Raw genomic sequence first — 13,130 nt, forward strand, 5'->3', positions numbered from 1 at the left:
TTTTTAATGAATTTTGCAAGTAAAGTTAAATTGACTGCACTATACAAGTTTAATATTTCCTTTTTAATGTGTCTCATAAGGCTAATCTATTCAATTATCTAGATAACATTGTATACTAACTACTTTTAGCAAAATATTTGAGATTCTGATTAAGCACCGATATTAACCTCTTTTTTAAACACTCATTCAATAATAAACAACAATCTATTAGGATTTCAATCTAACAAGTCAACAATCCAAGCAGTGATATGGCTATAGTAAATTCGATAATAGATAACATAGAAAATGGTCTTACATTATGTGACTTAACCAAAGCTTTTTTAAATCACAAACTTTTACCTGCTAAACTGGAGTACGTTATTACGGTATACATGGAGTCACCTTGAGGCTGATGGAAACCTATTGTTTTTACATCGGGTACCTATAGTGAATATATACCCGTCACACATGGTGTACCCTAGGGCTCAGTATTATGTACAGGGTATTTCATAATGATGTGCAAATATTTTAAAGAGGTGTTTAGAAAGTAATTTTAGGGGGGTACTTCCTATATATTTTTTTTATTTGAGCCCCCCTTGAGAAAATATTCAAATCTCAAAATGGCCGAAGGAATTGGCTTTTATTTTTTTTTTTCACGAAAACGGTTAAACTTAGAAATTTGAATTTTGGTACACGTTAACAACTAGTTGAATGGTATTTTTTGGTAGTCTTTTTTTTTTTCTGGTTTGTCTTTGAATGAAGTAAATTAGCACCCCTTTGGTTTTATTTCTCTTACAACTTTTTTCTACGTTAGCCAATTCCAACAAAAAAATAGCTTTTAATACTACATTTCATTTTGAAACTTTTTTTACTCTTCCATTTTTTCGTATACTTAATGGTTTACGAGCAAAAAAATTTATTATTTTTCCTTGCCGTTTAGGTACATAAATTATTATAACAGTTACCAAAAACGATTGTCATTTTTGACATGCTTTTTGCAAAAATTCTTTTTTATCAATAGGAAAAGCTAAGCAAATAAGAACTAAAAAATTTAATAAAAAATTTTTGTTTTTCCCTCTTTTAATTTTGTCTGTATGTTTTAAACTATTGTGTTTGGTTTGGAATTCCCCCGCACCAGCCACCACTGGTCAATACAACATATTTGAAAAATTACGTTATTTAAGAGTTTTAGTATATATATATTTTTATAAAATCCTAAGTTAAGAATTTTGTCTGAGCTTAGATGCCTTTTATACACCTAGATTTTTGGTATTGTTTGGCTTTATTCGAAAGAATTTTTAGAAAAAAATTGAATTTATTTCAATATAGGCGTGGGTTTTTATAAAATTTTTAACACATTCAATTTTGTAGCATTCTTTTGATGATATTTTGGTACTATTAGATATATGTAGATCATTGTAATCCTAAGAAAGTAAAAATATACAGGTTGTTCTATAAAAAAAATTTTGTACATAAAAAAGTTATTAATAAAGGATTTTTTATTTTTCTCATAGTTTCAGAGATAAAGGAGTCACGGACAAACATAACATTTTCACCCTATCCAACAAATAATATTTTTTTAATTATTATGCCACATTACAGATATATTTCTTGCAGTAATGACGACATATATACCAAAGCGAATTTCACTGCAATTTTGCGGAAAGCATTCTAATATATTATTTTAAAATATTCAGTGCTTCTTAAGTAAGAAGAATGTAGACAATTTTTTTTTTTAAATCTGAAACCCTAAAGAAAAGATTGTTTACTTTTCTGATATCAAAAAAAATCTCAGATCTGCTTGATCTTTTGAGTAAAGAAAGTGTGTCGATGGAAAAATTAAATACACAAATACATTTAATATTTCTATATTTCACAATTTTAATATATCTATTTAATCACATATACATATATTTCATATCTTATATGTAAAAGAAAAACCTCAGTGTCTTATAAAATTTGTGGTTCTAGGTAGCCATCAAAAAACAGATCTTGATAACCACAGAGAACGTTTCATATTAATTAGTTACTGAAGTTTTTCGGTTGATGAAATAGACAAACGTTCTGGCGATTTCATCTAAAATACATAATTGGAAATATAATTACAAACAATATAGCACATCGATTTAAGTAAGATAATAGCTAAATTAAGGGTCACATCGTTGCGTAAATCTGCCCACAGTGCTTTCTTCACGAACTAGGCTCCAGGCAGCATCCGTGAAGAACTGAGCCCCTTGCACCGAGGCAGATTAACGACAGCGTTCAGCATCACTTCCTGGATAGCAAGACCAAACGCTACCTACATAACACCTATTCAATACATTGGATATCTCCAGTAAAACTTTGTGATGGGTAACCAATTGCAACCATGGTTATATTTATACATACATAAGATTAAGAAGTGATATTGCGATTGGTTACCCTGTAAAGTATTATTGAAAACAACGTAATAACATGAATAGGACACCAACACACCTGCCACTTTTTGTGGCTTCCTTCTTCAGGGAAAAGGTGACTAGAATTGCATATAGCCTACTGGCGATCAACATGTTCTGGAACACATCTCACAGTTAGCCTACTCGCAAAGCCTATCACGACTGAATCACACCTTCTACACAAATTGGTAGTTCAAATATTTTATTCTTTCACACGATATGACTCACTGTTAAACGTCTCTTTGGATGAACATTTTCCATAGCTGAAAGCTGCTTTCCAGAAACGTAGCTGATCGGAGTCACTTCAGATTAGGAGGATGATGTTACTCCTTTCTTCTTTATGGTCTTCATTTATTGTGATTGAATACATTGGTATTTCTCACCAAATGGTGTTCATGACCAGATGGTAGTACTTGTGTATTTTGGCAGCACAGTACTTTATATATCTCTTGATATTTTTTCTTTTTGGTAAATAAACTTTAAAAACTACAACATATCTAAAGTACATTACTTGTACTTAAATAAACTATTTAAAATTAAATAAACTCAACGGGCATTTAGCCACAAAATCTATAATTTTTTCACCAATACTTTGGTAAATATACCATACCATAACGTAATAATTATTACAGTTTACTGTTTTTAAATACATATTTTATGTAATATGATTCTTAAATGCAAGAAAGAAAACAACCCATGCCCTTTGGGTATAATGTCTAAGAAAACACTAAACTGAAAGGAATTCACTAGCGAATTATAATTAAAAAGTTGTGTTATTGGGGTCCGTCGGTGATTCGCCATCATTGGAAGGTAAAGGAGCTAGTTGTGCACCAGGAGAAACTAGCATAGTTGGTTCAGTGTTGCGCCTCTTCATTTTACCCTTCATCTTCTTCAACATGGTAGCCTGGGGAGGGGCGCACACATACATACACTTAATAAATATAAAACTGCGAAACAACTTACTGTAATATCTACTCAAACAAAATAATAAAGCAATTTACAGTTACATGACGAACAAGCAAAATATTCATGCTAATGGTAAGAGATAAAAGATAAATGACAGGAACCTTACAAAAAATATATAAGATTTATGAAAAATATGGTGTGTTTTATGGAACAGGTTTAAATTAGTCATCTGTGCTCTTGCCCCCCTCCCCATTGGCGGGTAGTATATTCGGTTCTGTAGGCCGACGCTTGAACTTATTTTTCTTCAGCATGGTCGCCTGTATAAGTAATTAATACTGTAATTAGTGTGTACACAAGTAATTGTCAGTAGTATTACATTAAAACCGTTATGTAGGTTGTTTTGTTCGAATTTAGGATATCCATAAATGTGGAGAATGTTTGTGAAACAACAAATAAAAGTGTATACAATTGATTTATGTGTGCATGTAATTATAAAGCAAAGCCATACATATAAATCTTTAGAGATTAAAAAACTATTTACATATTCAACTACCTATTAACATAAATTATTGTACATTTTTATTGAACAATGTGGGATATGACGGCCAAATCTACAAACACAATGTTATACAAATTTTAATAACATCCGTTAGAAAATATCTTGACATCTATTTTTATTAACTTCATCTCTAAAGAGATACTGGGCTTTGTTACTTTTCTTTTTGTAATGCAGGTTGCATGCATTTGTACTTGAATATGTTGTGGTATTCGAAAGCCATTCTTCATATTTTAATTGTTTAGTAATCATGCATGTTTAGTAATCATGTAAGAGGTCATTCCTAATAAGACGACGAATTTTTTTTTAGATTCTAAAATTTTGAATTTCATATTTTGAAGAAAAATTATAGTATATGTATGATATCATTCTCAATCCCTTTAATATCTCGTTTACGTTTATACGTGGAAAAGATCGTATAAACCAGTCTTAGAAAATTTCCTTCCGATTTCAGTGGAATATTTAAAAAATCATTTGATTGTTTCTCTTCGAAAATGTAAACCAATCTTGCGTTTTCATAAATAGAACACCCTTCAGTAATTAGGAATATATGGCTCAAAGAATGTGCATAACTATACAATATTTTAGAAATTATTATTAGTTGCTAAGTAACCAAGATTCTGGTGGCTAGATATCTCTTATTCTAGAGATGGATGTCTTCAATTTTTATCAATTAATCAAAAAAAGTTTTCTATCAGGATAAGTAAAAATGTTTTGATTTATGTCTCCGAAAATTTAACATTCAATTGCTCAAGTAAATTTCCTAACACTAATATTTTTCTGATACAAAAGCAACAGGTGGAAGGTGACTTGAATTTCTTTGTATAGGAAAAAACAGTTGAATATGACCTATCTGGCTTCTAGGTATAGATTATATTTTTTTTAATGGAGCAGGCTATATTCCTTCATATTTTTGAAGTCTGTAAATGTACTGATTATAAAACTATTAGTCGTTCCAACCTGTTCTTGTTAAATAGTTGCTATTAAATTGATATTAAACTGTAATAAAAGCAAACAGTTAAACTCAAATATGTGTGTTAGACAATTCAGATATCTTAAGTCTGTAATGTCCTCCTACTGAATGAAAGGTTCACTACATTAGAAATGATAGGTACTCGAGTTTGTATGTATTTTATTGCGGTTTGTACGTTAAATGGAAAAAATAATGTACAATTAATAATATGCGTTTAAAACTAAAGTTACAGTATACTGTGTAAATGCATAAATTGCTTAATCAATTGAATTTAAAAAAATGATATCGACCACAAACTAAAAGAATTACAAAGAATTAACAACCTGAATGCGAGAATAAACTGTTTTTTTTTTAACCCTGAAGCTCTGAAGGGACCATATAACTTTTACACAAAATCTTTTTCAAGTCACTTGTTCAAGTCAAAAACAAAGAAGTTACGGGGGCGACCCTTTCAGTGGGAACCCTGTATGTATATATATCCTCTATTAGAACTATTATAAATTGTATTTAGTTTTAGCAACATTATGAAATAGTAATTTAAATAGTTACACTACAGATCTATTAGATAATTTTATTCGAATATTAAATTGAATTACAAAAAATATGTAATGCATTCTATGACAGATAAATCAAAATTACATGTCCAAATTCAAAGTATTTTTGTGAAAATTTTTGATAATTGCTGTTTGATATTTAACTAAGATTTGGTAATATTCAAGAACAAGTGATCAGTTAATACTTATATCATGTGTACTAACGTAATATTTGGTACAATGTATAAGATGATATTAAAATATAATTCAGTTAGATAATTTATTTCACATCGGATGTAAGAGTGGTATATAAAAATAAAAAAATTGAACCAATTAAAAAACATAAAAATTCCAAAAATCTGTTTTTTTATATATACATGTATATTGATCTAGGGAGAGTTGTCAAAATATTGTAAAGTGCAATGTCAATAAAGCAGTGAAGGTGTAGAGGGTTCTAAAGACACTATCATGAATATTAAACTTTAAATGTAACGATGTTGGAAAAATACAATACGAAAAATTTGTTGTATTCCTAGAGGGTCTATGATGTGTTATCGAAAATTGATTAATTATTCATACTGCCTATTAAAAGAAATATTTAATTTATTAAAATCATGTATTTTCAACTATTGGGATTAGGTATTTCTAGCTAACTGATTTTTTATTTTCTTTAATTAAGAATTAAGAAAAATCAAGTTAATATAGTTCTATTAAAATGGAATTAATGAAAACATTTCATCCCTAATGTCAGCATCCCCTAATATGTAACAAAAAAAGTATGTCAAGCCATTAGCCATAGATAGGTAAAATAATGGAATTTTTATTACTTAGTCCTATCTTTTCGCATGTTTTTTAGGTCGGTAACTAGCTGTTTGCCCACTCTATTTATCTGCGTGTGGTAATATTACTTATCGCACGCGAGTTGCCAATAAAACACGCAAAATTTACATACCTACACACTCGAAAATATTATTTTTAAAAAGTGACATTTAAATGACAGTTATTTATGTCAACTTAAACTGAATATGTGGGCTTTGTCCCTGGACTCTAAGATTTCATTGCATTCGTAATAAAACCACTACCACTTTCGTGAAGACTGTTTTAATGAGAGAGAAGCGAATATGTTGGAAATTATGTTTTTGGTGTAGCCGTAATGTCATTCGTTCTCACACATGTCAAGATGAAACCACATACATATTTTTACAAGCAAATTAATTTTCTTTAAAAAAAATCTTAATTGCAAAGTTGAAAAATTGGTATCGAAATATTTTTGCAAAGCTTAATTTGTTCTTTAATATTTAATAAATCAAAATTTTACAAGTAACAAAAATAAAATAAATGCTATATCTATTAAAGCAGAACATTTGAGTACTACTAACATTGACCCTGACTTAGGCAACCGAGAATTCATTTGCCATTTCGCCAATTTTGGGTAATTCGGCTTTGGAAGGAGCCAGGACAGGAGAAGGTCCCATGAACCACTGAACAGTAGTCCGAGATGAGGAAGAAAGGGCTTGCCTCTACGAGGCGTACTGACCTACAGAGATGGCGTGGGTATAGAGTGATAGTCTCACATAACCCTGCTTCATCCGATAATTTTTCCTGCCAAGGGTATTGGGGCGGCTCTGGAGGAGATTTTTACGGCTTGCCGAAGACGGAGACTTCAACCACGACACGCACCAAGAAATTGCTACATCAGAGATATCTTGTTGTGGACCCCCCCCCCCCCCCACAACAAATATCTCTAAGAAAGAATTCGCAGAAGACTAAAGATTATTCATGGGGCAGCACAGTTTTCACTGCACCTCTGCTTAGAAAGAATTCATTGATTGAAAGTTCCATTTCAGAAAGGCCAATACAGCGAAGAAAGAAGCCAGAATTCCTCAAGATCATGAAGGCTCCAGGAATAAAATGCGTAAGTTGACCAAGCTCGACCGCAGTAAATTCATTCAGGGAGACATTCAGACACTACAATCTATTTTTCTCCATTTGCGTTTCATTACTAACGAATATAAGTACTGGGAAAGGATGGAAGTCTTTGTAAAATTTCAGCAATAAAATATAATGGAGATATTAATAATAACTGTTTTTAATTGGTAATTTTGACACCCTGTTTTCTAAAAAAGCCTAAATCAAGTATGGTATACGGAAAGTCCCATTATTGTTATCTAAAAAGTCTAGGTTAATGGTTTAATTTGCTTTTTTGAACACCCTCTATACAGCCACAACATCGATTTATTAATTATTGAAGATACACTTTACTTGAAAGCTATTTCAACATTGGGGATGAAATGTTTACATTAAAGTTGATCAAGTCAAAAATTGAGATATTCAAGTATTTTTTTCTTTGTGAGGTTGGTAACATTTAACTCTCGCACTGTATTAAAATTTTTTATATTCGAAGATTGCTGAATATTAAAAATAAATATAAAATAAAGAAACTATTTTTAATTTAAGAAAATAATTAATTAGACTTACATTATGTATATAAATTTATACATACAGAGAAAAATAGAACTAAAAAAAAATATTTCCTTCTGGCTATGTTGTATACAAATATTTTGTAATATTGACATTTAAATGTGTTTGTTGTGTTGCATTTTTGTACAAAGCTAGTATTTGTTTTTACAACTTTTGGGGAGGGTGGAAATATGCAACAGCGCATTACATGCACGTATCTTAAAAGCTTCCACAAGTGTATAAGTTTGTTTTCAAGATGAATAACAATAGTATAAATATAAAAAGGTGCTATATATAAATATTTGTAATTAATAATATAATAATCAACTACTACAAAAATTAAGCTAAAGACTAAAGTAAACTTGAGTAAAATTACTTTTAAAAGAGATAGGCTATCTAAGTATACAAAAATTAAGGGGTGTCTACAATAAAAATGAGAAAGTTCAAAGTTCAAATCTATTAATTTATTATTTATAATATGTAAAAAAAATAAAGAGTTGACGATAAGCAGTGAAAAAATAATAAATTCCACAATTAAAATTTTTGTATATTTAAGGATTGGAAAATTAATAATAATCTATCAAAACAAGAAACAAAGTATGTATGCGTACACTATACCCCTCAATTGCTATTAACATTATGGCTATTCACTAGACACGACTTTATTACTGAACTAGATCTACTGCGTGATATGAAAAATAAATGCGACATCTTACCTTTAAAGCCGATTTTAAAACTACTACATCACAAGGACTTTGTACCCATGGTTCACCATCCACTTGAACGGGAATGTCTGAATTGAGGTGGATTTTAATGTGTCCACCCTGTAAAAAAAATCGGATTAAGTGTGTAGCAATAAGGTGGTAATCAATAAAAATTTGCATTTTTGTGAAGCAAACATTTAAAGCAGATCTTCAGTTGTAATTGTCTCTATTTCTAAGTTGACATATATACAGAGTGTCTTGCAAAATCTTTAAGAAACAATTCCTTCACAAAAATTTATAGAGTTTCTAAGCAAACTAAGATTCTTAATCGTTTTTTTTTTTTATTACAAAAGATACAATGAAAAATCATTAAGGACAATTTTTGACCCCGTTCGAGGGTCGCAGATTATTAAAAATATCAGTGTGGCTTTTGATAAGATAAAGTAACTGCAAGAAATAAAATATAAAATTTAACCTACCCCATTAAAGGGGTGCAACTCCGATAGTAAACTTTTGGCACTGACAAATTTCATGAAGGTTGTCCAAAACCGGTTGTTCCAGGAAACATTGATGCTGTGAGTGAACTAATATTGCAAGATGGTCATGTGACATTGCGTGATTGCGGGACATTGCAGTATATTCAATATTCAATATTGCATGAACATTTGGCTGTCAAAAAAATTTGTTTCCCAATAAATGTTCAAAAAAAGGCTTGTGTCAATTAGTCGAAAGATATGATCAATAAATAAACAAATATGATAATGTTGCTTCAAAACACGTCTATAACGTCGTAACAGGTGACAAATCATGGATATATGCTTATGAGCCCGAAAGTAAACAGCAGTCGACTGTATGGATCTTTCAAGATGAACCAAATCCAACAAAAGTTGTTCGCGCACAAAACGTTTCTAAGCAAATGGTCACCTGTTTTTTCAAAAAAAAAATGGACAAAATTGATTCAGATGCATACAAGTCTTCATGGAGAATATTTTGAAAAATAATAAAGCCATATACGATGATTAATTCCCGAAATATAAAAGGCAACCCTTTTATTTGATAATTAATATTTATTATTGCCAAGGCTCTTTCTATTATTTGTACTATATTCCAGAAATGTAAAAGGCAACCCTCGTAATTGATCATTAATATTTATTATTGTCAAGGCTCTTTCTATTATTTGTACTGTATTTTAAACACTTTTTGCAGAGAAGTAAGTTAAGTCACTTGTAAACAGTTATTTATTTATACATTTTTTTCTATGTTAATAAAGAGTATCTTATTGTTAGTTTCAAGAACATAACATATATGTCAGTGAGAATTTTACAAAGAAAAACTAAGTGGAATACTTATGATGTAACTTTTGTGTCATACATTCCTTTTCCAATTTGATTTCAATTTTTTTGCCAAATATTTCAATATTTGCAATTTTTCACAACAATAGAAAACAATAAGTAGGTAAGTTTTTAATATGCAGTGTTAGAAACTTGTCTAGTTTTCCTTAAGCAGTGAATGTGTTGTGCAATCTTTTATGTTTAAAAATTTCAGTTACCACATACCTGAGCAATCCTCATCGCAGTTCGTAAACCGGACTGGATTTGCCCCAAATGTACCACACCTGTAACACCTACAACCTCCAACATTCCATCCCAGTGGTTGGGTTTTGAAAACTGATCGTCCTTTTCGGGGCCCCAGGGATTCGCTCCTGAACCCCAGCTAGAAATTGATCAAATTTAATAATATAATAAAAAAAACTACAAAACAATTGCATAATGAGGTATTTACTATCGTTTCAGACACTGCCATAAAACCATGAAATTAAATAATTTGGGAAAAACTTAATACATACTTTTTATTTTTGTACAAAATCATTATTTAACCATCAAATATGAAAGTGAAAATTTGGTGGTTTCTGCATTTTTAAAGCCCCGATACTTAATCTCTAATAATAAATTATAACTCTGGGACACCTCATAATTCTCAAGAGTATACATGACCTAGGATGTTGGATAAAAGTTTAAGTTTGTCACTTTCATGTGTAAATAAAACAGCATGGTAACGGGACCTGTCAGCGGTTTGTATTGTGGACCAAAGCTTGCTGTTCATTTAATGCATTTTTAGTGTCTTAAGCGTTCATAGAGGTCGCACATCTAAAGATATTTTAAATGGTCTTGTTCGAGCTATGCTTCTCAAATTAGTACATATATCCACAAACTTTGTTCCATTCGTGCGAAAGAACCATACGGACCAAATCATGCAAACCAAGAATGTACGGTTTTTTTTGCTCAACACTATGAGCACAGTCCGTTTAGTTATATTAAATGCACGAACAATGGTATCTGGAAAGTGTCTACTAGCATTGGTGGCAGTAACAATAGCAAAAGAGAAAATTGAAAAATCGTACAAAATGGTACAATAAGAATAGGTTTTTGAGAAGAAATACATTTTCTTTAAATTTATTAAACCAATTAATGCAATAACATATTTGAAATTGTTGTAATCATTTCTCTTGATGCATTTTTGTCCATTTCTTTTAGTTCATTTACTGATTCTTCATACGCATTATTTTTCACATACCGATTGGAAAATTTACATGTTAAGTGAAGCAAACAGCACACACATTACAATTAAGGTACATACTCTCCTATCCATTCGTTTAGAAAATCTAATCGAAACATATTTTGCACGACGGTAGAGGTCCGTGCGGCAAATCGCGCAAATTGAACGAAGTCTTTGGGGCCCTTTGCACTGTGATAGAACAATAACAAAATGTGTTTGTAAAAAGATTTTGTTGGACTTAAGTTCCTATTAATGTAAGACATATTAACATTGACATGCATAAACGAAATTGACACTAACAGCTGCCATACTGGGTATTTTTATTATATGACCTAATTTTTTTCATTGTATGTAATATTCCGATAATTGTGGTCGATAATAAACAATTTTGATTATTTTTGCAGAACTATCTACCTAAGTGACTACTACTCCGATACTATCAATTGTATCATCACATGTCATCGTTGCGCAGAAGAATAAATAAACATAAATATTTATTATTTATGGAAGACCACTACAAAAGCCATTTTAATGAGATAGATACATGTTAAGGTCCATCTTTCACTTGTAACAAAATATAATGCTGATAAGTTTATTACATATTTAACACAGTTAAATTATTTTTAAATATCTTAGTGACACCTTTGACTACTCATGCAAATATCAAACTTATAGTTATATGTTAAAAATTAAATAAAAATTTAAGTAAATGTGATATTAATAAAATTGCTTATGTAGCATTAATCCTCATTGCAGAATAATATTCAGTAAGAAAACACACATACATCTTTTTTTATGCAAACACATTGAATATGTCGTATAAAAAAAATGGTCATATAGTCTAGAAACTCATGAAAATCATTATCATAGATAAGTACCTTAAGATATTTAATATAATGATGCCTTCAACTTGAGGTAGTTCAACCAACTTTCCGTCAACTTCCAACCGTACTTCCTTGTGAAGATCCTTGCACATCTTCGGTCCAACCATTTTCCTTAATCCCATCTTAACGTAAACGCTTTTATTATGCAACCTGCTGATAAACTTCCCAGGGTTTTCTTCACGAGCGTTGTGAAAATCCAGACACAGATCAGCATCAATCCCGATCCCAAAATAGTTGTTCATCACGAAAATTTGGGAGTTGTCTTCGCTCGTAGAACCTGCTACAACTGTAGTAAGTGTTCAGGTAAACGAAAGCTATAGCTAAAGCTTGTTTTATAACTATTAAGAATTGCTTCACGTGTACGGATAATACAGGTCTACGACATCATGTAAGTGATGTTTTGAATAACTATGTTAAAAATGATAAGTATACTTAATGGAAACAAATTTGTTTAAACTGTATTTAATACTTTACCATTTTAATGTATTTAATAGAATTTATAAAAGAAATGAGGTAGTGTAAATTCACTCATATTACAGAAAATAAACAAAAGGCTTATTTTGTTGGATGTAGGTAGGTTGTATAACACATACTATTGTGATATTGCACCAATGAAATTCCGCAAAAAATGACCAAAATTGTGAAAAAAGACATACCTATAAATAACTATCTGCTATGAACAAATTAAATACTATTCAATTTTTTGTTGCGATGAAAGACACTGATTCTTCTTTTGAGAAAAAACAACTTCTCTGTTTTATCATTTAAATTTTTTTCTTGTATTTTTTTTTGTTAATCATTTAGATAGGTATTCATCAAAATTATCTTAAAACATGGTCATATTTTTAGATTTGTTGGTGAGTTTTAAATAAACTGTAATGATATGTTTAGAAATGTGGTAGCTTAATTGTTCAATAAAACATTTAAAATAAATGAGTAACTGAAAAAATATTAATATTTTAACATTTTATATCTCTAAAAAGAAGCATTTGCAAACCTACATTTGTATGTGCGTTTTTATAAATTCATGTCACATGTACAATTTCATTGGTGGAATATTGCAATGCCCCATACAGTTGAATAGTGGCAACTGAAGATAATTAAAGTGATCATATTTTGATAATGAACTGTTTTAGGTAATAAT

General features: G+C 30.2%; 1 protein-coding gene across 9 annotated transcripts in view; it reads right to left on the bottom strand.

The window, feature by feature from the left end:
- Window positions 1-1,831: 1,831 nt before the first annotated feature.
- LOC108905661 (diacylglycerol kinase theta) overlaps window positions 1,832-13,130 on the bottom strand; it is a 111,378-nt gene continuing 100,079 nt past the window's right edge. For 5 of the 9 annotated variants that reach the window (XM_018708626.2, XM_018708619.2, XM_018708625.2 and 2 more), the window contains 4 exons: window positions 11,981-12,272; window positions 10,103-10,259; window positions 8,559-8,666; window positions 1,832-3,318 (listed from right to left, as the gene is read on the bottom strand). In XM_018708626.2, the coding sequence (XP_018564142.1) occupies window positions 3,175-3,318; window positions 8,559-8,666; window positions 10,103-10,259; window positions 11,981-12,272 (701 nt within the window). In that variant the 3' untranslated portion in view covers window positions 1,832-3,174. Of the gene's footprint in view, window positions 3,638-8,558; window positions 8,667-10,102; window positions 10,260-11,980; window positions 12,273-13,130 lie in introns of all 9 variants that reach the window. The other 4 variants (XM_018708629.2, XM_018708624.2, XM_018708620.2 and 1 more) reach the window with 2 other exon arrangements.

This window comes from Anoplophora glabripennis, unplaced genomic scaffold, assembly GCF_000390285.2.
Source record: "Anoplophora glabripennis isolate ALB-LARVAE unplaced genomic scaffold, Agla_2.0 scaffold156, whole genome shotgun sequence".
NCBI classification, from domain to species: Eukaryota; Metazoa; Arthropoda; class Insecta; order Coleoptera; family Cerambycidae; genus Anoplophora; species Anoplophora glabripennis.